Source organism: Podarcis filfolensis (assembly GCF_964270895.1).
Source record: "Podarcis filfolensis genome assembly, chromosome: 1".
NCBI classification, from domain to species: Eukaryota; Metazoa; Chordata; class Lepidosauria; order Squamata; family Lacertidae; genus Podarcis; species Podarcis filfolensis.
This window is the reverse complement of record NC_139604.1, coordinates 88,056,084-88,083,256: the sequence shown is the minus strand read 5'-3', so window position 1 is coordinate 88,083,256 and position 27,173 is coordinate 88,056,084. Positions and strand designations below refer to the sequence as shown.

The window sequence follows — 27,173 nt, the reverse complement described above, 5'->3', positions numbered from 1 at the left end:
ATAACTACAAATAGAGTAAATGCTTTGGTAACCATTCAGTAGCAAAGTCTCAAGCCTGAACTAGACATGATAGTAATATATCAGTGTATTCCCTTCACATAATCACCTTCCTGCAATCTCTTCCCCCACCCCATTTTCCTCCTTATCAGGGTTCCAATTTCAGAAGTATTATTGGTCGGGAGAAAAGGACTTGGAGAAAGGGAGTGTGGAACGGTAAACAACAAGGTGAGGTTTTGTACTCCTCACCCATGCACCCCTTTGCTTTTTAAAAAAGAGATACCCCTTCTCTTTTTATATGGGGGGGAACTTATTTAAATTTAAGGTCATCACCACCTTGCATACTGTTTTCGTCTCCCTCTCACACAGCTACTCTTATTTACACAAGTACACCCTTCACTCCCATCTCTGTATTCATACATACGCAAATCCATCCACACACACCCACATTCCCTACAACCATTTCATTCTCCCCATCATGCCCTTTTTCTGCTCTCCTCCCCCTTCTATCCCCCCCGCCTGTGGCAATTAAGCTAATAATAATAATAATAATAATAATAATAATAATAATAATAATAGTAATTTATTATTTATATCACCCCATCTGGCTGGACTTCCCCAGCCACTCTGGGCAGCTTCCAAAAAAAAAAAAAAAATTAAAATACTGTAATATATCAAACATTAAAAGCTTCCCTAAACAGGGCTGCCTTCAGATGTCTTCTAAAAGTTAGAGGGAGAAAACTCCCGTGGGCATCAATAGGAGCTTTTTCTGTTTAACTGCTGTGCAAATATAATTGTTGGTGGGGGTGGCAATGCACGGGTGAGGGTTAGCCTCTTTCCAGTTGCCATTCCCATGAAATTTGCCTGTCCATGTGACAATGGGAACTCTCTGCCTTCTAACACTAACATCACATGAGAGTGAGCAAGGCCAACGGGAAGAATATGCAAGACAAATCCAAAGGCTCCACAGATTGGCTCCTCTATGTGATATGGGCAGATCTGTGTTTAAAGCCCACCCCCGTTTTAGAGTACTTCGAGAAAAGTCTTTGTTCCTCAGTGATATTTCAAAGTCTTATGAGATTTACAGTTAATTAAGCTGCTTAACGGACACATTACGCACAATCCCAATCACATTCATACACAATGACAATTTCACTGCCACTTTGGCGGCAAGGAGGAGAATAAAGATAATCCAATGCTTGAATGTTACAATGAACTGTCTAGTTTTGGAAATGAGTCTACTTTTAATTCGTTTAACATTTCCCCCTTTTAACTGCAAAAATTAGAAATACAATAAAATAATGATAGGAAAGAAACCCAATGAACAACATTATTTGCCAGTCTTCTTTGCCATGGAAAGAGCAGAAACACTAACTTTTATAGAACACTCACAATGTGTTCTTGTTGAATTATTTATACTTAAGTATTTCATTTTACAATTCATCTTGAAAGCTAAATGTGACCACCTAATCTCTGTTCCCCCACCCCACCATAATTATGTTCAACTCAAGAGAGGCACAGTATTAATTTTCTCTAATACAGACTTCTTCAATCTGGTGCTAGATGGTTTGAATGATGAACTCCCATCATTCCTGACGACTGGCTAGGCTGGCTGGAGCTGATGGAAACTGTAGCCAAAAACATCTGGGCCTGGGGGACACCAGGCTGGGGAAGACTGTTCTAACAAATACTTAGTAAAGTGAATTTCCTTGAGATCTCACGAACATGAACCAATTCAGTTATACCTGTGTCATGTACAGACAGGCCACAATCCCATGACAACGACAACACATGTGCATATCACTTATGCAGCCTCTGGCATTAAAAAAATAAACCCTTCTTAGCAACTGCTCTTATTGTTATAAAGTTGTTATAAAGCAGTTGTTATAAAGAAAGCTGGGAGTTTAGTGGAGGCAAAGTGAGAGAAAAATTCTCATAAAAATACAGGGATATGTACCAAGCTTTGTTTTTTGCTAGTTTTGGGACTAGCAAATGACTATAAATAATTTATTTTATTATGACTAAATTATTCATTTTTATTTATTTTCTATATTTATAGGAACAGTGCTTATGTATGTTCTCTGTTGAATACTGCTTACCAGCTAATTAATGAGCAAGTTTCATGCCATCTTAAAGTATGACTACATTAGAAGTTAATTTATTTCAGGGGAAACTTACAATACAGTACTTTTCTGGATTGTGTCCATGATAAGAAAATCACTGCTAGGTGAGCAGGGCTACTGAATGAAAGAACAAGCCAAGAAGTTGCTAGTAGCCATTAATTCACTAGACAGCCTTAGGCAAGTCAGCATTTCTCTGCATCAGCTGAAGTAGTGTATAAAAAGTGCAATGTTTTTATGCATGCAGATTCACAAGAAAGTTTCAGAATAAGATCCTTAACCAGATTTTCCCCTACCAAACACCTCGATGTCATTTTTAATTTTTACCAATGATAACCAATCAAAATGTCATTTTAAAAAACTTAAATCAATATTAGCATTGCCAGTTCAATTGTACATAGAGTGACAAAGAAGGAAGAATGCTACCCTAAATATAGCACTGAAGATAATTTTCTAGGAAATGTATCACCATGTGCCACAAGTTACACTATTTTTGAAAAAAAAAACTGTTGTAGATCTAAAAGACACTATGCACAAAAAGGTAAGGAGCAGTGCTAACAAACATATGCTGACAACAAAGGTCTATCTTTGAAGGGTGAAGTGCTATAAGGTCTCAAGCAACAAAAGCACTGGAAATCTGTAGCCAAAACATGTTTTCAAAATGCAGGACTGTTTAACCATTCCACATAGCTATTTCAAGCATTTTAAACATTAGTTCTTATAATCTGATGTGGGGAGAGAACTTCCAGCCCAGGGGTCAAATCTGGACAGCGAGGCCTCCCCATTTGGCCGCAAGGCTGTTTTGGCCAAGCCACATCCACCTGCCTTGCACCTGACATCACAAATGTCAAGGCTTGGCCAGCTGGTTGCCAGGTGCTTCAGAAGCTCTGAGCAAAGCATTTTGCAAAACTCACTGAGCAGCACTTCCCAAGTGACCAACAAACGGTTGTTGGGAACTTGGGAAATGCTGTGCAAGGGCCTTTGCAAGCACTCCCAATTTACAGTGTCTACCAAACCCCTTTTGGCCAAGTCATATATAGATGGGCCTGCTTTTGCTATCAGCTAAACATTAGGAAGAACTTTTAGATGGTAAGAGCTGCAGGACAGACTCCCTCCGAAGATGGTGGACTCTCCTTTATGGGAGGTTTTGAAGCAGCAGTTGGATGGCAATCTGTCATGCATGCTTCAGTTGAGGTTCTTGCATTGCAGGGGGCTGGACTATATTACCAACATGGTCCCTTGCAACTCTACAATTCTAGGATTCCATGACAGAAGTCTATTGGTATCTGAGTAACACTGATCCCATCCAATACAAGTAATGAGGTTGCTTTAAAACAGTATCTTCCAAGCAGGGCATCTTTCCATGGCTATTGCAAGATGATACTATGCCACAGCCTGTTAGGCCATGGAAGCTTAGCAAGTTCTTTATAGGTTTCAAAAGAGTTTTGGCAGTGACGTGCAATTGTATTTGAAAGCACCTTCATTTTCAAGTTGTTAGATTTCAGTTGCTCTTGTGGTCAGGAAGTGCAAGAGTAGAATCCTCCACAACATACTGAAAGATTGGAACAGTCTCTCTTGGCTGATCAATCCTCATCGGGTTTGGTGATGTCACCAGCTGTCTACACCTCTTCTTATGAGAACATCAGACAGAAAGTGGGCTAGATTAGCAAAATTTTCATCCATGGCAATACATTATCTCCATATCTGCAGTAGCTGCACATCAAGCACCCCACCAAGTTGTATTGGCCCCTTCAAATACGTTGGAGGGGATTGTGCGGCAGCCTTTGTAGAATACACTTCAATGTAATAATCAGAAATGACACCAACTTGTGTGAACATAAATTTGTGAGTTATAGTAACAAGGTGGTGAATAATTCCAGGTGCAATGTCCTGTTGTGATCCCTTTCAAGATTTCCGTAATTCTCATATAAATTGTTCAGATTACAAAGTTTGAATTGTCACAACTGAGCATTTAAGTTCTCTAAAACTATTCCAGAATGTGGCAGCTAGACTGGTGACTGGGAATGGCCACTGGGACCATATAACACTGGTCCTAAAGGATCTACACTGGCTCCCAGTACGTTTCTGAGAACAATTCAAAGTGTTGATGCTAACCTTTAAAGCCCTAAACTGCCTCAGCCCTGTATACCTGAAGGAGTGTCTCCACCCCCATCATTCAGCCCAGACACAGAGGTCCAACTTCAAGGAACTCCTTGCAGGTCCCTCACTGTGAGAAGTGAAGCTACAGTGAACCAGGCAGAGGACCTTCTCAGCAGTAGGGCCCTTCCTGTGGAACACCCTCCCATCAGGTATCAAGGAGATAAATAACTATACAACTTTTAGAAGACCCGGTCAGATGGGTGAGGTATAAATAATAAAATGCTGTCCAGAAAACCTGGCCAATCTATTAGACATTATTGGTATTATCATTTTTAGCAAAATTTAGCAGCTTTTCTGACTTGTTAGATGTTGTGAGTGACATAGTGCACCTTTGTTGTTGCCATTTGCAAAACATACAAAGTTCACACTGACTCCTTTAAGCTTCAAACAAGAGGCATCAAAACTCCAACAAAGCTTTATTTTAGGAGAAAGCAGGTAAAAATATGAAAAGGAGAACTCACAGTAAGGTAGGCCTGCAGCTCCTAGCTAGAATAAACCCTCTTCTAAATTACCCAGCTTACATCACCTCCCACAATAACCAGGAAATCACTTTTAAATAAAATGTAATGGTTTGTTCATGTTCCATAGGCCATGTGCCTCAGTTTGGCAAGTCAGTATTGTACATAATTGTTACCTTTATTAACAAGAAGCAGCTTTGATGACATGGGTCAGGAACACTGAAGTTAGTATCTATATGCTGTTTATTTTATTTCATGTGGTTTTTTTGTCTTGTAACTGTTTTAAGAGGTATGGCTGTATTCACTGTAATTTTGTAAGTATCTATCTGACTTAGACATTCAGTGCAATTGTAGGAAAAATGTTGGCTGCTAAATATATAGTAGACTTGAAATAGCTGTGTGGGATGGTTAAAACAGTTCTGCTTTCCAAAGCCATGTTTTGGCCAATTTCCAGTGTGCTTACTGCTCTTGCCCTTATGGCACTTCACCCTTAAAATGTGAGACTACTACAGCTATTATATATGTGGTAGCACAGCTGCTTACCTTCATCTTGGTGTACAGTATGTCTAAATCAGTTCATCACTTTCAGAAATGCGACAGTTAGCCTAAAAATAGCCTATCCCATGCCATTCACTGATATGTGACTTTGAAAATGAACTTTTCTTTGTAGGTGGCATCCACCCACATTCTCTTTGTCCCCCTACGTAAAATTGATCTGGTATGGATACCTACTTTTTAACACACTGAAACCATTAACTCGTTTTCTAAAGTACTTTTAAATATTGGCTGGCCTATTAACATGCCAGAGGTCCCAAAAGGATAAATCAGGAGCCTCAAAAAAGTGTATCTACCTGAATCTGAAAATGATGAAGGGGCCAAGTATTAATGTATTGCTCAATGCAACCATTCCACCACCTTAAATATTTCTAGAGAAATAATTCATGGTATTTTTGTTAATATTCTTACCTAGAGAGCATGCCCAGAGGTGTAACATTAAGTGATCCCATCAGCATTGCCAAGGCCATCCCTGGGGCCTCTCGTTCTATTACTTCTTTAGTAGCCTGTAATCAAAGATTAAACAGCAGACTGAGTGAAAACAACAAAAAGAAAGTAAAATTAATATAAAACTAAATAAAAACTGAAATCTCCGTCCTTTTCCTGAAGACTATGTAGCATGAATTTCAGTAGTGAATGTTACAGACTCAGGGCATATAACCAGTAAACACTCATCCACTAAGATTAGCTTCTGTGGAAGCTTGCATTACATTCCACTACAATTTCTAGGACTTTCTGCTGATCATACACTAGTCAGGTTTGCACATCAAATTAAACCATAGTTTAAAAACAAGCTATTGTTTAATGCAGTGAACTAATGCATGCTGTTGAAAAGTTCTCACTCTGTTCCTCTCTTGCTATTCTGTCACCAGGAAACAAGCCAAACTCCAAACCTTGACTCAAGTTTCTCAAGTCGGTGCCATAGCCATAATAAGAGAACAAGGGAGGTGTTAATGGCGAGTTCCGGCACCTCTTTTTCTAGAAAAATAGCACTGCATGAGTGGCAGCAGCAGCAGGACGCGGGGGAGGAGAGGCACAATAACTTCTCAGCAGTATGCACCAGTATGCTTACATGAAACCATAGCTTGTTTTAAACTAATGTGACATATGAATGAGGCCAGTGTATCTGTTTATGCAAAAATAAGTCTATGTAACTATAAGGATGCTCAATTAACATGACATTTAGTTTGCGAATGGTTAACAACCATTGGCCACAAAATACTTAAGCCATGCAAATAATAGATTTGATTTGCTTATAGCCTCACCTGGCCCAGTAGATTTCTCACAGAAATCTAAGTAACCTTAACAGTGCATATGGTTAATGAAAGGTAATGACTTAGATAACCTTTCAAAATGGTTACTATCTTTTGCCAAGAATGCATGTCTTCCATCCATGACTTGCAATCAATGGTTTTCAAACCTGCTATATCTCCACTTTAGAAGCTAAGATATCATCATCATCAGCATGCTACAGTAACATTTGCCAACCTACTTTGTATAAGAAATTCCTCAATTAAGGAACTACAACTTCCAACAGAGATGTCAGGAAATATATGGGGCAGTTTTTAGAATTGAAATAATAGTATATTTTCAATTGCAGTAAACTTCTATTTTAAAAGAAAAGAAAAGCTAGGTTTAAAATGAAACCTAAACTTAATAAAATGTATTCAAAGAAGGTTAAAATTATCCTTGACCAATCAAACCCCAAACTCTTATCAAGTACAGGAATAGATAGAAAATTATGGACTGAAGAGACAAAGGAAGAAAAGGAGAAAAACACTTAAATACAACTAGATCAGATTGCTTATGTGTTCTAGTCTTCTAAACAAATCTTCAGCTCAAATTCAAACCAGCAATTGGGCAGGAAGGAGAAAAGTGGCATGATGGATAAAGCTACTTGGTTTCAGGAGTGAAGACGTATAACTCCATCCCTTGTAGTGAGTCTGTTTTCTTCAAGCCTAAGCTTTAAAGCTAAACTTCTGGTGGCCTGTTAGCTTCTCTTCTCCCCGGTAAAGGCAAATACAATTACTGTAGCTATCTCTTGGACTAAAGGGGAAGTCCACTGGAGTCATCTGTGTGGGAGGGACATTTTTTGGCTGCAGCCCAAACAGAAAGTAGGCAGCATGAGTCATCCTGAGGTTCACTCTGACACCTCTCCCCTTGCTCCAGATTTCTGGACTGTATTACCTCTGCCCTATGTTGCATACTTAAGCAGCCAGATCCTAGCTCTCTCCTGCATGAAATATATGAGGTCATTTCCAAACTATGAGTGTTCCTATGTTTCAGTTCATTAGTCTTTGATATTGAAAATGGTGTCTTTCCCCTGAGACCATAAACTTAAGCTGTTTCACTTGTTTGGGAGGTAGGGAAATTGCAAGTTGTTGAATTACTTAACATTTTTAGGGGGGGAATTCTAACGAGATTCTAAGACCCAGTTCACATGTAATGCTCTCAAAGGTAGGCCTACCCTGTGGAAATTAGAACTTTATAGACCATATAATATGCTATATTTGAGCTGTGGCTCAGTGGGAGAACATCTGCTTTACATGCAGAAGGTTCTAGGCTCAAATTATGACATCTCCAGATATGGCTCAGAATTTTCCTAGCCTGAAGCCATGGATAGTCAATGCTAGTCAGCAATACTGAGTTAGACAAACCAATGGCCTGACTTGGCTTTCTGTATTCCTAATACCACTGACAATGACATGCCAATGACATCAATCATTAGGTGAGCGTTTGCATAATGAGTTGACAATTTCTACTGATTCCTAAGGGAAAAAATCTAATGTGCTCCTGACCACAGAATTTTGACTCCCCCCCCAAAAAACCTCCCCAAGAAACCTCAGAAAAAAGCTCTCTGATTTGTCCAGTTGCTCCCCTTCCCGCAGCTAACTACAGAAGTAAAAAGAATCTGAATCTGTGCTGTGTATGGTGAGGTTTGGGTACTAATTCCTAGTGTTCAGATAAGTGAATTTTCCCATAGCAAACTTTCATAAAGTGGGACCGGCGTGTACAGGGCCCTCCACTTATGCACATTCCACTCACAGGTGCCTGCATTTATGCAGGCCGTCGCTAAATAAATAAATAGGCCTTTCCTTGGCCAGGGCTGCTGCCTGGAAGTTGCTTGGGGGTGCTGTCTGAACGAGGGAAGGTGCCCTTCAATCAATCAGCAGCACAGAGCAGGAGGCACCTTCTCCCGGCACCTGCTGCTCCGCTGCACATCCGCACCCCAAACCTGGCACCATTTCTACTGGGTTTCCTCCTCAGCCAACCGCTGCCATGTGCACTGGCACCCCTCAGGCAAGCAGGCAGGCTCAGGCACTCACAGGCTGAGTGATTGACAGTGCAAATCTCTCTCTCTCTCTCCTCCCCCTTCCCTGCACACCCTCCCTATTAAAGTGGAGTCCTCCCCACTTTTCACAATTTCAATTATGCATGCGGGGCCCCAGAACGTAACTCCTGGGTAAGTGGGGGACGGGACATGCCTGCAGTGTAAATTTTGGTTTTAGGAGGTTCTCTTTCAGTTTTTCAGTTCTACAGTTTTTAAACACAATATTAATTAACGCTGAAAGTAATGTTCTATTTACAATTTGTATAGAAACAAATTACAGAGTTAGTTTGTGGTAGGGGGAGTCTTGGGCACCCAAAGGATGAAAAGGTTTATGGATTTTGTGGCTCATGAAAGTTTACGTCACAATAACGTCAAAGGTGCCACAGGACCCTCTCTTGTGGAACTATGTCCTGGGTAGCAGACAGAAAAAAAGAACAGTAAAAATGACCATAATAATTAAAATTGGAACTATTTTCTTTAATAGTACTTAACATTTGTATAGTGTTTTCACTAAATGCTTCACTCACATTATATAATTGCAATTCTTTCAAACAATCCTGCAAAATAAGTCAGTTATTATTACTTCTAATGTTGTGGATAGGGACTAAAGCTGGGAGGGAGTAGTTGTCTAAGTTAGGTTCACTTAGTGATTTCATGGTGGAGGTGAGGTTTAAACAAAGATTTTCATAGTTCATCTCTTAACCACTATAACCATCATACTACATCAGCTTTATACCAATTTTATCAGTAAAATGGAGGTTGCAAAACAAATTATAAAGTCCAAATGCTTTCACAGCTTTCCCTCTTTGAAATAAGGGATAGATGGAGGGGAAACAATTTGGTTGGTACAGACTGTTGCACAATGTAGACTTTACCCCACTGGAGCAAGCCATCATTTTTAATGGAACTACTCTGTATAACAAAACTACCTCCTTGTTTCCAGCTATGTAAGCATAAGTTATAATTTCTGAGGAACACAGAGATCACATTCTGAACATGATCAGATTTCATATTTGAGCAAGTTGAATAATTTACCAACATCAATCAACTAACATTAACCAACTATCAAACAGAAAAGCAGTATCCCCATCACTATAAAAGCAATTTATATTACCGTATCTGAATAGAATGGTGGCAGAAGAAAGGATTATTTTGAAGATTCAAATAAAGATTCAATGAGGTTAATCCAAGGAACAATTATTGCTAATTGAAATTCACAAGACTAGTCCTGTGCAAGATTCAACCATCACAACAGAAATAATGTAAAAGTGGAGTTGCTTTAGCCATTCAGATATAATCTGCTATTGCTTTGAGAAAAAAATGTCCTTCAAGTACAATGTGCTTATGATTTTGGACTTTTATTGTTAAATACAAGTATTAAAACCTCACTTTTCTTTTTGAAAATTATATACTGTATCAATACAACTCATTCATGAGATTTTCAAAAAGTGTGTCAGATTACAGAAGTTCTAATAAGATAATGAATCTCCATTTCAGCCCTCTAGAAATAGCAAAGGCTACCACTCTCTGGCAGACTAGGAAGTGAAATAAACACTAACACTAAGGCCTAAGACTAAGGACATTCTTATAGCTATGTATGCTATGAAAGTACATTTCTAATCTTATCAGGATGCAAATCCTTTTTGAGTGTTCAATCTTAAAACAACAGAATATGATTTTCATTGTATATTCCAAAGTGCGTACGTGCTGCAATAAATATTTATTTGCAAAATGCATGCAAGCATTCCTTACTGTCTAAGAGGCTCTCTAGAAAGTTTAATCACAAGGTAAAACTGTTTCTGGAAGGTACTGGTTTAGCCTGCAAATGGACAATGGAATGATCACAAATGATGGAAGGCTCCCTCACAAAAAGTATTCTTACACCAAAAAAAGCAGCCTGTCAGGGAGTGAGGTTTCCTTGACATTTAATTTTATATGAAGCTATGTTACCAAGCCTTAATGTATCTCTGATAATATGTTTAACGCTAAAAGATGGATGTACAGTGGACCCTCAGCTTACGTTACCTTCGGGTAACGTAACCTTCAGTTGTGAACGCGGCAAACGCGTGTGCAGAAGTGGTCCTCCAGTTACGAAATCTTCAGGATATGGCCAGGCCTCCGGAACAGATCCCGTTCATAACTGGGGGTACCACTGTATGTGTATGTGTATTACCATGAATTTATGGCAGTGGCGTAGCGTGGGTTGTCAGCACCTGGGGCAAGGCAAATAATTTGCGCCCCCAACCCATGGATTTGCGCCCGCTAACCCGTGGATTTGCGCCCCCTAACCCTAACCCCCAGATGTTGCGCCCGGTGCGGCCGGTCCCCCCTGCACCCCCCACGCTACGCCACTGATTTATGGTATTTTGTGATCTTGGATTAAGACCTGTGGCATACTATGAAAAGAAGGGGGCCCTGTATTACCAGGGGCAGTTAACATGAACCACAAGGGCCCAATTTCAATTCAAAATGATTTTGTTTATTATTACAAGTATCAAAATGACATCAAGGAGTAAACTGCATAATTTAAATCATCAAAATGCAATTATCTACAGAGAATTATAAAATTATAGAGTTGGAAGAGACCACAAGGGTCATCTAGTCAATGCAGCAATGCAGCAATCTTTTGCCCAATGTGGGGCTTGAACCCACAACCCTGAGATTAAGACTCATGCTCTACAAACTGAGCTATCCTTGGCAGTTTGCGGAAAACACTGAGTGGAATGATCTAGCAGGCTGAAATGAAGAGCTAGATGCAATAAGAAAAGTTCGAATGCACATGACACAGGTTTGAGCAATCCAAGGGCAGAAAAGACAGCAGGATTTGGAAAGTGAAGAATACAGAGAAAAATGTGTCAATAGTTATGGCTCCAAGTAGTGTATGTTTCACAGATAAGAAGGAGACTCTGGATCTAAGCCATAATCTACCATTTGTTTTGCAGATGGTGCTTTCCCCTTAATATCTTGATGTAAAACTCAATGGCGGTGGCGGGGGGGGGGGGGCAACCTGGTTCTCTGAAACCCTCCTAAGATGATTCTGAAATAAAGGATTTCTTCAAAAATTACACACTACAGTGGTACTTTGGGTTACATACGCTTCAGGTTACAAACTCTGCTAACCCAGAAATAGTACCTCGGGTTAAGAACTTTGCTTTAGGATGAGAACAAAAATCGTGCTCCGGCGCTGCGGCAGCAGCGGGAGGCCCCATTAGCTAAAGGGATGCTTCAGGTTAAGAACAGTTTCAGGTTAAGAACGGACCTCCGGAACAAATTAAGTACTTAACCCGAGGTACCATTGTAGTTGTAGTTTCTGACTAAGCCAAAGAAAGCAACGAATGTGGAGAAGAGGCAAAGGAGCAAAGGAGAAAGGGGATCAGCTACAGTTGAAGGAATCTGTTTTTGTGGACATCCCACAAACTGAGGCAGGAAGATATTGGGAGTTCTGTGAGAGAAACAGAGGTGGTAGATGCTATCATTAATAGATGAAAATAATTCCTGACTAGTTTACTGGTGGAGGTAATGCTGTTATTGGCAGGGCTAAATAATGGCCAAATGCTAGGGTTGTATGTTTTAGAAGAAGCTGTTGCTGCTTCTTCTCATTCCCCTCAGGGCAAGATGATCCTTCAGATGCCACTATGGTGGCAGTTGGGGGAAGGAGGGTCACTCTGGGAGCTGGATGGTGGCAACTCTCAAGCTTCTTCTTTTTCAACTCCCCTCAGGGAGCATTTTTAAAACTATCCAAGTTGATGGCTATCAGTACATCTTGTGGGAGAGAGTTCTGTAGTTTAACTATGCATTGTTTAAAGAAGTACAGTGGTACCTTGGTTTACGAACTTAATCTGTTCCGGAAGTCTGTTCTTACACCAAAACCTTTCTTAAACTGAGGCACACTTTCCGTAATGAGGCCTCCCGTCGCCGGTGCCCTTCCACTGTTTGGATTCCGTTCTTAGACGGAGGTAAAGTTCTCAAACTGGGACACTACTTCCGGTTTTGAGGGGTTCATAAACTGAATCGTTCGCAAATAGGACTGTTCTTAAACCGAGGTACCACTGTACAAACCTCGGTTGTCAAACATAATCCGTTCCGGAAGGCCGTTCGACTTCCAAAATCTTCAACAACCGAAAACTGAAAGCGGAAGCCTCAATACAATAGGGAAACTCAAAACAAAAGCCACGTAGCACATTTGGCTTCCGAAAACTGTTCGAAAACTGAAGCAGTTACTTCTGGGTTTTTGGCGTTCAGGAGCCGAAACATTCTAAAATGGAGGCGTTCGGGAACCAAGGTTTGACTGTACTTCATTTTGTCCATCCTGCACTTTCCAACATTCAGCCTCCTTGGATGGTGACTAGCTCTATATGACAATGCATAAATCTAGACCTCTGTCATCTCCCTCCCCCTTAAAAAAATGTAACTTTGCCTCATTTCACTCCAACTCCTTGATCATTTTAGTTCTCCTTTTCTGAACCTTTCCCAACTTTTCTGTTTTCTGGTACAACCGTAAAATTTGGGAACATGAGTAAGAGACATGTTTAATATTCTATCTAAGAAATTTTATTACAAACATTAAAGAAGAATTGCCATTTTTAAAGGAATCCTGTAGCAGAAGTTTATTTAAAGACTAAGGGTGGGATTTACAACGAATGAGTCCTATCAGAACAAGCCGTGTGCAAGGGCTTCTACTTTTTTAAAAAACCAGGGCTTTCCTCCCTCTCCTCCCACACACTCCCCAGTGCCCCCAAAACTGGCTTGGCGAGGATCAAAATAACCCCCAGAACAGCACAAAGTGGGAGAAGAGGGGTATCATTCCATCCAGCAAGCTGCAATGCTTGTTCTAATGGGGCGTTCATCATGGCAATTCCACTCCAAACTTGCATGTACGCGTGTATTTAGAATATCCCACTATATAGTCCCAAAAGGCAACTTTAAAAAAAAGTACAATTCATCTATATTTGAAAAAAGAAGATCTGCATATATAAGAAATAATATGGTACCAGGTTTATTCAGGCAACGTTTTTCCCCATCAATTGTGGTCTCTTGTGGTGTTGTTAGGCTGCAGCCCAGATATTCTATGAGGATCTTTTGTTATATTATTTTTCACAGGCTACAAATAGCTCTCAGATGCAGTTTCCCCAACCTAGATCACCGAAACTCTCTGCCCATGGGTTTTGGAAAAATTACTCTGGATTTTATCTATTTAATGATAATTGTTGATGAAAGCAATTTTTTTGGCATGTAAGCTCCTTCATTAGGGTCCCCAGAATGATGATCAAGTGATTTGATCCAATCATGCTATCACAAGGAGGCACTACACAAAATGGAAAGAATTCACACTTTGCTTCAGAGCCTACTGAGAAAATCCAAAATTTAACAAGATACAAAATGTATTTACATGAATTGTCAGAGTCTGACAAGTATGAAAGACTCCTGAGTAAGCTTTGCAGCCGAAGACAATTTTGTTTCAACAAGCTTTTCCACCTGAATGAAAAGATCTCTGCTTTATGTGTTCATTTTGTATTGTTTTAAACCCAGCTTTAGTTAAATTTTGTGCTGAATGTTTTTTTAAAAAACTATTTTAGCTTGCTTTTTTAATTGTAATTAGTGACATTGCCTTGAGTTGCATGTAAAAGGCAATTTGTAAATTAAACAACAACATATTCATACAACTATAATATAATATGTGCTAATGGGGTTCTGAATCTCCTAATTATCAGTTACATGAACTGCAGCTATCTGGCCTCAGAATGCTCCAGTAGGTAACCAAACCTGGTCTAAACAAGGATTTAACAATACACTGTACACATAATCTGTAATGCACATACAAGGATATTATTCCTCACTCTTCAAGTAATGAAATGCTTTTCTAAGCTTTTCACCAACACTTCTACCTTAATTTATGTACTAAGATCCCTCTTCTTTGTCCTTGAGCAGAAAGACACTTTGAAGAGGGTGCTAGTACAAGATGCAAAATAGCTCCATAAACAATGATCCTGCAGCCCAGGGAGCCCTTCAATAGAATTCAAGTCAGGAAAAAAATGACCTTGACAAATAGCCTTAGCTAGCAGGCATTGCAATTATTAAATATGTATAGGCTATGGAAGACTAAAAATGGAAAGGACAGCAAGCTCAGATAAGCAATTTTATCCTATATGTGACATTAAATATAGTGACTGTAGAGGAGGTATCTGTATCTTTGTCCTGTAGTAGAATTATTCTTATGCCCAGATCTCTAAAGGATGTCCTTTGGAAGAAGTTAGGTATTATTGCCCCTTAACAAAACAGAATTATCCACTTTCACCCACAAAAGCTAGTGCTTTATTTCACAAAAAAAGGCTGACACAATAAAAAGTAGCAAAATTCCAACTAAACACGTCTCAGTCCTGGTAAATCAGAATGAGAAGTTCCATAGGTACATAAAGACTGCATGGACATCACATTAATCAAATAGTTGGACAACTCAATGATGTCAAAAGGTCTTAATTTGAGGTAGGGTTCTAAAAATAAAAGGGGAAAGAAACTCATCCAGGGCAACCCCTGAGATCAGGAAAACATAGTTTCGGTGTAGCGCATTGGGTTGAGGACATGAAAACAGTTACACAGGGAATGGCTCTGCAAAACATTAGAGGGGTACAGATAGGAACTGGTTAATGTTAGCCTATTGACTGTCTGCACTACAGAGAAAACAGGAACTCACAAAGGCCTTGCATACATAAAGATGGGGTAAAATGAAGGCAGATAAGAGAACTGGGTGAGGAAACTGTTCTTCTACTACTACCAGACCCTCCTAAGAAAAGCTTGCTCATTCTTTGCATGTGTCAGATAATATGTTCACATTATGGTTTTTTTAATCCCCCAAGTTTATACCTTATAAAGATACACATTGTAGATTACTGATAGTATTGCAATCAATGGGCTGTGTCTGTTACTCTAAATTATACCCACCTGGTTTTCTATTAGTAATTTGTCAAATGCTATAGTTTTATCCATCATTTTGACTTTCACTGCAGAACACTGGGGACAGGGATGGGTAGAAGATAAAGCATTTGCCTGTGCTTCTAGCTCCAGTCTTAACAAGTTCATTTATTTATCTGCATATAAATTACCAGAGGGATATGTGAGTCACTATATTAATACTGTGCCAATACACAAAAACTTGAAATATGGTGCCTAAGTTCTATTTGATTAACTACTTTACATAATCTGTGCTCCGATTTCTTCATAGACTTAGCAACCAATTGTATCTTACACAGTTAGTTTGTTAAACTACATGAAACAAAAGTAGAGGAAAGTTTGAGATCAGAAGAACTGAATACACTTCAGGGGAATTGAGATACAGAATGAAGAGACTGAGCCATAATGAGTATAGAAAGTGAGCAAGCTGTGAAATTGCAACTACTACTTAACTGCCAGTTTAGAAGAGTTACAAGTAAAGACTGGTAATCCTAAGGTTTGACGACAATAATGTCATTATGTGACCTCAATCAAATAGTGTATTTTAGGTATTTCTGCTTTAACTGTCATTGCTTACAATGTGGCTCATTGACATATAGCTGAACAAAACTTTACACAGGCTTTTCTCCTCTGTCTGTTGCACAAATGGACTGAGTACAACCTCTGAACTATGGATGCTACTGAGGCAATGTCCTTTGCAACTGTACAGTGCAAATTGATTAACATCACAGTAGTTTCACATTTCGGAAATTCTTAAAAATACTAGGGACCAATTCATTTCCCCAGAAGTGTAGCATGGGTTGAGGTTCCCATAAAATTACTAGATTCCCTACCCCTCCATTCCCCACCCTAGTTGCTTGTATACACTAACACATAAAGGTTGATGAGCAGGTGCCACTACTGGCCATCAAGAGAAAGTCTTGGTTTACCTGTCATGTACCTTCATCCAACCCTCAACCAAATGACTCATGCTCCAATCCACACAGGCTTTACATTTCCCTAGTGGCCATTCACTCTGTCTGCATGCATAGGCTCCATTTTGCCTATGGGAATCATTTGCATACAAGGTGGTCAGGATCATATACAATGAGTTAATTTTTTAAGTATAAAATGACTACAGAATGCACAATTATCTTTTGCACAAATGCAAACATTATCTGGAAATAACATAATGGCATCTAATGTAAATGAGATGTCAAAGAACCATATATCACCAAAACTAATCATGTAGAAAAAGGCGGAATCATAATATATCAATACAATGTGGACAATGGGAAGGAACAAGTTTATTGGTGAATTGTGGAAAGAGTTTTGAACTATAGAAAACTAAAAACTGTGGGAGGGGAAGTACAATAGCGCAAAAGACAAGTCACTAAAGGCACAAAAAATATTTTAATAGTAACTGCTCTTATTATTTTCTGTTTCAAAAATAGAACACTCTAGGAAGAGACTAAAGCCATTTCAAACCTTAGACAAAACCCACAAATATATTTGAGAAAAGGTGAAACAGATCAAGTGAAAGGGGGATAGTTCTAAATATGTGCTTGATTTATAGTTAGGTAGGTGCTACTGATCTTAAGTTCTAAAAGAATACATACATTTATTCCTGAAACCTAAAAGTGGATATACAATGATGAATAATGCTGGATTTGCCAGAAAAATATAAAAGGTAATTCCTAGAAAGTCTATAGATATTAACACTCATTTCAAATTTGAAGTATGCTTTCTGTTTTGGCTCTTTTCCTTAAACACAATGAGAGTGATTGTGAACCACCCTAGGCATTTTTAATTGAAAGGTGGTGCAGAAATGTTTTAACTACAATACATAAAATACACAAACATGGATCTGGTAGAGAAAAGATGCTTATACAACTCTCCTATGGGGGAAAAATCTATTATGTTCACATGTGTACCACTTCCAACAGGGAAATGTACAAGCGCTCTTAAACATTAGAGAGGCAAATAAAAGGAATGCAAGTCATTCATACTTTGTTTCTGTGATTGTCAGAATGTAGAAAGATTTTGCAAAAGAAATGAGTCTCCGCTAGCAACTGTTGCATTTGATTCCTATATTGTACAACATTAAAACTCATCCGCAAAAAAGCCCTCACACTAGTGGACAAAGAGCATTGGCTACAGCCCATTGTGTTGAACATTCTGTGCTGCGTAACACAAATTGATAAGGCCTGAAATCCAGATAAATTTATAATTCTTTCCTATAAAAAACTGAGTATTATTTAAGTTCTGTTTCTGCAGTCAGGCAAGCAAGAAGAACAGTTTTTCATGCCCTTAAGTGGCCACCATAAAAGACTAGGGCTGTGTCTGTTTTGGTAGGTCAAACATTTTGCATGGTCTAGTAAGTTTATTAAAGCCAATTAGAGTTTAAACATGAATCCATAAACCTCTAGAATAGTTTATAGTTCAGATAGTTTAAAAACTCATGTTGTAATTTATTCAGAGTGGGTTCTCCACTACTTCAGGTGTTTTTCAATTCTTTACCGCCTCCTGGAGGCCGCACACACGCCACGGGGCGTATTGACGTCATGCCCACAAGCCGGGGGACATCCGCAAGACACGTCAGCACGTCCTGCGGATTGTGCGAGTGACATCAGCAAACCGCAGGGTATGCACGCACACTGTGGGGCATGCCTTCATCATGCGTGCATGCCATGGGGCGTGTGTGCATGGTGCGATGATGTTGCACAGCCCTGGGCCGCCTCAATTGTGAGGGCAAGGCAGCAACCGTGTTGTGTGATGATCACACATTCAGGTTTTTTGCTCTATTATCTGCATGCATGTTATCTAAATTCGTTCTGTATATAGATCGTAGTTGTGATAAATTCTGAAATGTGTAAAGTGACCCTGAGAACTTTATTATCAGTATACCTCTTAGCTGTGATTCGCTACTACTCAAGTGCTAGGTTGCTTTTGTGGATAAAAGGAATGCTTTAGGTATTCTCCAGTTTCTCAGCTGGGGATTCTCCAACTGGCATTATAATCCTTCTCTCCATCACTGTTTACTATAGTATGCAGGGGAGGCTTAGTTGAGAGTTTGCAGATACTCTCTCATCTGAAGAGGCCTTCTTCTGAATACCTTTGGACAGTTTGGTGACTGAGCAGGTGGGAGGGCGGATATATATGGTCTATATATATTGTGTGGTGATGAGTAATTACCTATTATTAATATGAGATGTCAATATAGTTATTTTTTAAAAAAAACAAGATTGCTCATACTGAACTTTTAAGTTCAGCTTTAAACAGTATTATTTCCACTTCACTACCCACACTTCAGTGGTATAAAGTAAGCTGCACTGATGATTCAAAGGCTTAAAACAATCTCCAAAACGTTTGCAGAATGATCACCTATATTCCATGAAAATACTACAAAGGATATCAACAAAAACTACCACCACCAGGACGCAAAACAACTCTAGTAACCACAACTATCATGTTTGAGTGGAGGCAATGTGGATACAAAATTGTCTAGAACAACAACTTCAAGCATGCTTTGTCTAAAACTTTGAAAACAACACATGTTGGATAAAATATGTACATGCTTTTGATACCATGAACTTTGCAGGCAGCACATTGCTAGGCAGAGCAGAAGTCATGACTTGGCAAAATGAGATGTACCTGGTTAGAGGGGAAAGAACAATCTTTATGAGGCCAAAAACTGAACTGACTACATTTGATGTTCTACCTTTATCTAACTTACAAAAAATATTGTAAGACCTCAGTGGTTCTATTGCTACAATCTGTATGGCTAATTTCTTAAATCCTATTCCGTAGAGTAGGGCTCAGATGAAGATAATGCCCTGAATCACACACCATTTCATTTTTTGAATAAATAAATAAATACTTGGTTAAAAGAAAATCACAGAAGTCCACATATCAGCAAGATTAAATCTCTGAAGCCTCATGAAGATCAGATATCAATAAAATTTTTGTACTGTCAATAGATATGCCAGCAAGGATACAAACATTTTCCACATACAAAATGGAAACTGGTTCAAAGGTATAAATTAATTTTCTAAGTTTAATGAGAAATAAAACTACAACTCTGGTGCCATGTGATTCTAAAGAGCTCAGGATATTTTGTGATTACATGACAAAAAGACAAAGTGCTTATCGTAAGGAAAATATAACAGAACAATAAGGGCTAAAGATATAGCTGAGAGTTTTAATTGGGGAGTTTATTTTTCAGGATTTCAAAGGTGTGTGTTTAAAAATCTGAACCTAAAACAGCTGAAATGTCCAAACTAGATCAAGATAGCATACACATGTTGGGTGTTCTTAAAAGGGGGAAAGAAAAGGAGTATATAAGAAATTAGGATTGAAAATTCTGGTTGGACTCTGGGAAACCAAAATGTTGCAAATAATTCAGTACCCTTATTTTAATTGTGGTTGCAAGAAACTAATAAGAAAACCACCAGCCTTAAAAAATATTAAAAACTTTGGTTAATATGATAGAGAAAGTTCCTTGGAAGAGATGCTAAAACAAACAAAAATTGTTTTGAATGAAAGATTGTAGTTTGGCGTCAGACACGAGAGGCAATGGACTAAAATAAATTAAAATGCTATAAACTGATAAGCACACAAGACAAAGTAGTTTTCAAAAAAGAAGAAACTGAAGAATAGAATATCAGTTTGAATACGAGGAATGTCAGTCAAGAAAAACTAATAACATTGGGAGTAAAGTTGCAAATAAAAATAATGCAAGTTTACATTAATTGTGAAAAATCACAGGCTTCATAAAATGAAACAAATATTGCTATTATGTTGGGAGAATGTGTGTGCATCATTCACTATTTCAGTTGAAAAGTCCATCCTACTTTATTAGTAACTTTCCTGTTGAAATCGTCCCCCCTGATATTTCAGCAGTTACAATTTTCAGCTGAAAGAGTATCAAATAATTCATTTGCAATTAGGTTTGCCGGCTTTAAAAACAAAAACAAAAGCAGCAAATTGGATAGTATATGTTGGAAAAGTTGAAACCTAACACTTTCAGTTATACTTTTAAACTTTTACATGATGCAGGAAAGCAAAAATTTATTTCGGTTAGAATTGGATAATGGGAATTTATCTACGAGCCACTCAGTCACATACGACACAATTTGTTGTCATTTCAAAATGCATGAAGGAAGGAGCAAAGACATTAAAAAACGTGCAGAGAGCAGTGACTGGAAATTAGAGGAAGTCATGCAAAACTTACTATTTCCACTAGAATTCCTTATAATTTAAGCAACTATACAATATTCCAAGAAAACCAGCCTTCCCAGTGCTGCAAGCTCCACAAATTCTAACAAAATTCAGACTTTAGTTCATTCAGTCTGAAGCTATTAATATAAGTCTCAACTACATTCTCAGTTAGTTGGCCGGCTGCAGAAATGTTTTTTTAAAGTTAGGTGATAATGGGAAAGAGAGTATCAGCAGTTATGTCGGTTGTGTGGAACACAGGTAGAAGTTAAGAACGCAGGTTCTTAGATTTTGAAACTTATAACAGAAGTGATAGTGCTGTGAATGAAAATTTGAAGCTGGGATACATTTGGGACTGCACTAAGAATATTTTCAAAAGGAAAAAAGTTACCGTCTTTTAAAAAGCTGATATCTTTTGCCAGACTCCTCAGAACTGTTTTTTATAGATAGAATGTGATGGTCAAAGGTTTGCTCAGCAACACCTCCCCCTCTTCAATTCTGTCATTAAATCAATACATTAAATGGAATTTTTCCTACTTTTTCTTTAGGATAGACTACAATAAGCTGGAGGAATCACATCAGCTAAGTCAACAGTGAGATGTTTTCAGATTTGCCCTTTATACAACAGAATGACCTGCCACATATCTAGTAATGGTGAGATAGCCATTTGTTTTGTATGTTATATAGCTGGCTTTTTTGCTCTCTTGTAATAGGTAAACTAGATATGTTTACCTATTGGTCTCCCTAACTCTTTAAAATCAACATTGCAAAATAAGTTAGGGTACACTTAACAGGGAGTCAAACTCAGAATCAAGTAATTGAAACATCACCCTTGCAATTCCTTCCCTCATTTATGATCATGGCCTAATTTGCTGAAACAAGAGATCCAACTTTAATCTGCCTGAGTTTGTTTCACTATCAATAAAATGATGGGATAAATAATTAACTAAGTTATGTAGCCATAGTGAAATCATTTCAGTAAGTTTGGTATGAACCACTTCATAAACATAAATTGTTCTTGCTACTAATCTTTATGCATATTGTAAAGTATCTTAGTTTTATGAGGTAAATAATGGAAGAAAAGACTAAAAATGAGATCCAGACTCCCTCAATCTATCTAGAGGCTGAGATTGAGTATTCTGATGAAAATAGAAAGGAATACATTTACAAAATGTGGGTATGTGAGCTTGAATAAGGGCATGTTTGAGCCAATCAGAGCATTTTTCACTTCCTCACATTTTTACTTAGATTTTTGGAAGAGTAAGCAGTAAAGAAGCAAAAAGAGGAATGGCAAACAATCAGCAGATGAGCACGATTGCATAAACACAGCAATGCTGATGTGTAATCAGATTCCGAGGGCAGCACAAGTTATATGTAAGCTAGTGGTCAAGCGGACAAGGCAGGAGGGAAAAGACAAAACAGGCAACAAGTTGATAGAGCAGTATCAATCAATCAGCAGGTGCACAAAGCATCAGAACAGCAGTTCCATGAAGTCAGCAGATGCACACAGCAGCAAGGGAGCAATGCTAGCCAGTGAAAAGAGAGAAGTTCAGTTGGAGGTACTGCCTATAAGCAGTCATATACAAATGGCAGCAAGGATACAAGGGCAGTACCTTGGGCAGTCTTATGCCACGCAGTCAGTGGTGAAGAGGACCATTCCAGGAAATCAAGCAGCAAAATAGTATATTGCAATGCCAGGCAGCCAGCAAGTAGACAAAGCAGAAAGAAAGCAATGAGCGCCATATCATTTTTTAAAAGCAGAGTTTGAAGAGGGCTGTGCCCATGAATAATCAGAGAAAGCTGCTGGCAAGGAGGAAAGAGAAGCTCTTGAACAGATTGCCAGGGCAGTGAGATGACATTATTCTTTCGGAACTAAGAATATTTTAAGTGAAAGAACCCCAGAATCTGGATGCTCATCTTCCAGTAACAGCATTAGATCAACATAGTGTATTGTGAAAATCCACAAGAGTACAGCACACAAATGGAAATGAGGCTGAGCCCTAGTGCCTGAGGGAGGCCTGGGGACCCTCCTATAAATGAAATTAAAGAATGAGAATCCACAAGGAAATTAAAGAAATGGGAACGCGTCTAAAATTGTTTCTAATAAATGATTTCAAAATAAAACAAACCAAAATACTAGCAAAGAGCTGGATTAGAAATGATTGGCTGGGATTGAAGATGTTGCTTACCCCTCTCTGGAGCCCACAAAATGGGAATGTTGGGAATTTCTGCAGCAGAAAAACAGAAGAGAAAAAGGGATTTCTGACTCCCAGGTTCAAGGAAAAGCAGGTCAATTTAGGGATGGTGACGTGCTTAGAGCACAACAAGAACTGGACAGAACCTTTGCCCATTCCCAGATGCAAACGTTTTCTGAGATTTGAGAAAGGTTTGAAAATCCCACAGCATTTTAATATCACAATCTCCCACCTCTATTCACAAAAACAACAACATCACTTACCTGCAGTTAGTTTTCTTCGAAGAGTTTGACGACATAGAGCCTACATATAGCGTGAGGGCATCTCGCTTGGGAACAGGTACAGGCACACACACACAAAATCAAAAAACCTTTCAAAATGAATTGATTTAAAGAAAGAGGAACTGTGCAGATGGTAGCAAGTGGCAAAATGATCTCATTAAGCGGATCAACACTTTCTTCTAAATTCAAATTTACCTTTTATTTCTTGAAATATTTATCTGTGTTTGGGGCTCAGAGTGGGATTTAGGTGGACAATAGTTTCCTAAGAAAATTAGTTACACCAGGGAGCTTTCGTTCCTTCATTAAGTGGTTGCCCACAAAGAGCCACACATACGGTTGAGCAAAGTCATGCTCAGAAATCAGAAATGGACACAAGGACCCTTAAATCTGATTATATGTATATTATTAGTGAATGTTCTCATAAAACCATCAGTAAAGTAATTCAATGGTGTTCATTGTGTGGAAAATTGAAGGATAAAGATTGTGTTATATCATATATTAATTTATAGCACACTAGTATGATCCATTCTTCCTACATTTTGTTCTGGAAAGGCAGTATGATTATGAATCAATGAGACTGTTTCAGCTACATGCCTGGCAAAACCACTCTTTGGTGATAACTTTAGTTGGTGTGTCTGCTGGGAGTTAAGTTCTCTTTCTTTCTCAAAATACAATGTATAAATCTGCAATATCACACAGAGTGCATGAGACATATGTTGGCAGAAATGTAGTTTAAGTTTATTTTATGTAGTTAAGAGATACTAAAAAAATAGATCAACATACTTTCATGAAAATATTCATTAGACAAAACTGTGCAAACAGACACACCAATGTGCAATAGGAAATAAATAAATAAATAAATAAATAAGTAAGTAAGTGATGGTAGTGCTATCACATTTAGTCCAGTATGGCAAGGAAATACAGCTGGAAAAGTAACATGCACTGTACTTTATACAAAAAACCAAAGTTGTATGCCTATTGGGTACATATTCAGATGAAGTAGTAGACTACTTAGGAATTTATTATGTAAGAACATGAAAATTTTGTAAGATGAGAATCATGTTTGCCGTATCCTGTTTGCCATACAATAATATAGCAATGGTTCATAAGTGGAATAATTCATCAATTACTTTACATTTAAGACAGGGATCCTCTCTCATAATACTTCTTCACAGAAGTACTGCAGAAGCGAATTAAAATATATATTTCAATGCTTAGTGATGGAAACTCCAGGAGATAAGTCTGTCTTGAACCCAAGAACAAGATTTATGACTAAAAGCAAAATAAGAGCAAGTATGGATTTAAGTGTTGAAAGGATATTTTTAGAAAGTGTATGCAGACATTAATAAATGTAGTGACAGTAAGAGGATGAATGGATCCCATAACTCTGATTTAACAAAATATGGCACATTTGCTGTACCTCATATTGTGACCTAAATTAAAGTCGCTTAGAAAGGAAAACTAGCATAAACAGAAAGCCCACAAGAGAACAGAAATGTAAGTAACTAACAGACTATCATACCAAAAGCTAATTCTCTCATTGAGCATCAACTCATGAATCACAGTCACTATTCTAGATGCTATACTAAAAGGTAAAGGTAAAGGTACCCCTGCCCGTACGGGCCAGTCTTGCCAGACTCTAGGGTTGTGCGCTCATCTCACTCTATAGGCCGGGAGCCAGCGCTGTCCGCAGACACTTCCGGGTCACGTGGCCAGCGTGACAAGCTGCATCTGGCGAGCCAGCGCAGCACACGGAACGCCGTTTACCTTCCCGCTGGTAAGCGGTCCCTATTTATCTACTTGCACCCGAAGGTGCTTTCGAACTGCTAGGTTGGCAGGCGCTGGGACTGAGCGACGGGAGCGCACCCCGCCGCGGGGATTCGAACCGCCAACCTTTCGATCGGCAAATCCTAGGCGCTGAGGCTTTTACCCACAGCGCCTATACTAGTATGTATCAATTTGCCTAAAAATAAGACATATAAAAGTAGCAGCTTTCGTAGCACGAGGCACATAAATGTTATTAAAGTCACTAGATTTTTTTTTGGAAATAAATGAATTTAGGATTCAGGTTCTAATCATTCATATTCCACTAATAAAATGAACCAATTGCACTATGCATAACTAAGCATATGTTTCTTTAAAATGTATCCTCCTCTGCCTCCTTCTCATTGATTTGTTAATCAGCTTCTAAGCAACCCTCTCAATGCATTTTACACCTAAGAGTTAAAAATAGTTAAAAACACAAAAAAGGCAAATATGTTTAAAATGAGATTAAAATGCTAACATAGCAGACACTCATGGTAAAGACCCATTTTTAAAGCTGGGAAGGCCTGCCCGAACAAAAATGCCACTAATGGTTTCAAAAAACTGCAGATAGTGGGCCCTGTTGTATATCAGCATTAATGCTATTTTACACAATGGAGAGCCCTGCTCCAAGTTACTGCAGAACAGGCTTCTGAGATCTTTGGAATTTGCAGGAAAATTGTTCCACACACCACAGCAATCTGCTTGATCTACTAATGCGCAACAACTATCAGAAATATGTGATATACCCATCCTGAAGGAATGTTAGAATTTTCCAGTATTATTCTGTTGCTGCAATGCAGGATTAACAAGGGAGAGATGGGTGAAAAAATATTCTGAATATGGACATGAATATCACAGCTGTGCTGTAAGACTGCATGATGATATGATAGAACAAGCTGTATTTCCTCTGATCCGGCCAATTATAATGTGGTGCTATCACATTTCAAAAATCAGTAAATACTATTAAATGTGGGGTGGGATTCAATTAATGAGTCCCATCAGAGTATGTGCACAAGCACAACAGAAATTTAATAAATAAAATACAATACTGTGGGAAGTATTGTTTTTGTTTGTTACTATGCTATGTTATGAATTTTGTGTTTCTATATTGTAAACTGCCCTGTGATCCTCAGATGAAGTGCGGCATAGAAATTTAATAAAATAAATCAATAAATTTCAGTTCAGTTCAGGGGAATGCTTGCATACACAGGTGTCTTCATGAGCCGGAGAACTGCCATCACTGATTGGGCCTCTTGTATTTTAGCAGTGAGGGCTTTACACAACACTAGTGCCACCAGTGAAAAGCCTGGCTTCTGTGTTACCACAAGCTGGTAATCATTAGGCTGTGGCAAAACTAACTGGGTTACATTAGCTGATGATAGTACCCTACCAAGCAGTGAAGAGGAAGATGGTTTTTCAGGTAGCATGCTCCAGAGTTTTTTAGGACGTTGCATGCAAGTAGCAGAACCTTAAGACTGGCTTGGTGGCTAATAAGGGAGGCAATAGTGTGATAAGGAGCACCACTTACCACACGGGCTGCAATATTCTGTGCCAGCTGCATCGGGGGAGACCCATATAGAGCACATCACAGTAATCCAGACACGAGGTTATCAATGCATATGTCACAGTGGCCAACTTAGCACTGTCCAATAAAGGGCACAGTTGACATACCAGCTGAAGCTGATGATAGGTGCTCTTTGCCACAGAGGCCAGCTGGGCCTCAATGGACAACGATGGCTCCAAGAGTTCCCCTAAACTGCATACCTGTGCTTTCAGAGGGAGTGCAACCCCATCTAGAATAGGCAGACTCAGCAGTGATCAAATCTGGGAACCTCTTACCCAGAGTGTCTCTGTCTTAGGAGGATTCAGTACTCGGTAACCCTATATCCTTCTAGGTTGGAGTGAAGAACACAAAACACATTAGCCTGCTTGTGGAAATGATGACCATCAGGAAAACTATTGTGAATATGAGTAGCTGCAGATTCCAAGTAGTTTCACAAAGTTTTTGTAAGATACACGCAGGTCTCGCTTCCTGAACACAATCTGTTCCTTGGAAACTGTTCGTTAGGCAAGAGTTTGCATAATGGGTTGTCAATTTCCATTGATCCCTATGGGAAAATTTCTAA

General features: G+C 38.8%; 1 protein-coding gene and 1 long non-coding RNA gene across 36 annotated transcripts in view; one reads left to right on the top strand and one right to left on the bottom strand.

Moving 5' to 3' along the window:
- Window positions 1-27,173, bottom strand: part of GPHN (gephyrin) — a 233,308-nt gene that overhangs the window by 109,539 nt on the left and 96,596 nt on the right. For 20 of the 35 annotated variants that reach the window (XM_083604375.1, XM_083604404.1, XM_083604371.1 and 17 more), the window contains exons 5-6: window positions 22,955-22,993; window positions 5,702-5,796 (exon numbers count right to left, since the gene is read on the bottom strand). The exons of 4 other annotated variants lie outside the window; for them this stretch is intronic. In XM_083604375.1, coding sequence (XP_083460501.1) covers window positions 5,702-5,796; window positions 22,955-22,993 — 134 coding nt within the window. The remainder of the gene's footprint in view (window positions 1-5,701; window positions 5,797-22,954; window positions 22,994-27,173) is intronic. 11 more of the 35 variants (XM_083604388.1, XM_083604383.1, XM_083604400.1 and 8 more) reach the window with 1 other exon arrangement.
- On the top strand, window positions 147-27,173 carry LOC310759136. The gene is made up of 3 exons (XR_014546234.1): window positions 147-213; window positions 21,314-21,419; window positions 26,943-27,173. It is a non-coding gene; the product is annotated as an uncharacterized lncRNA (long non-coding RNA).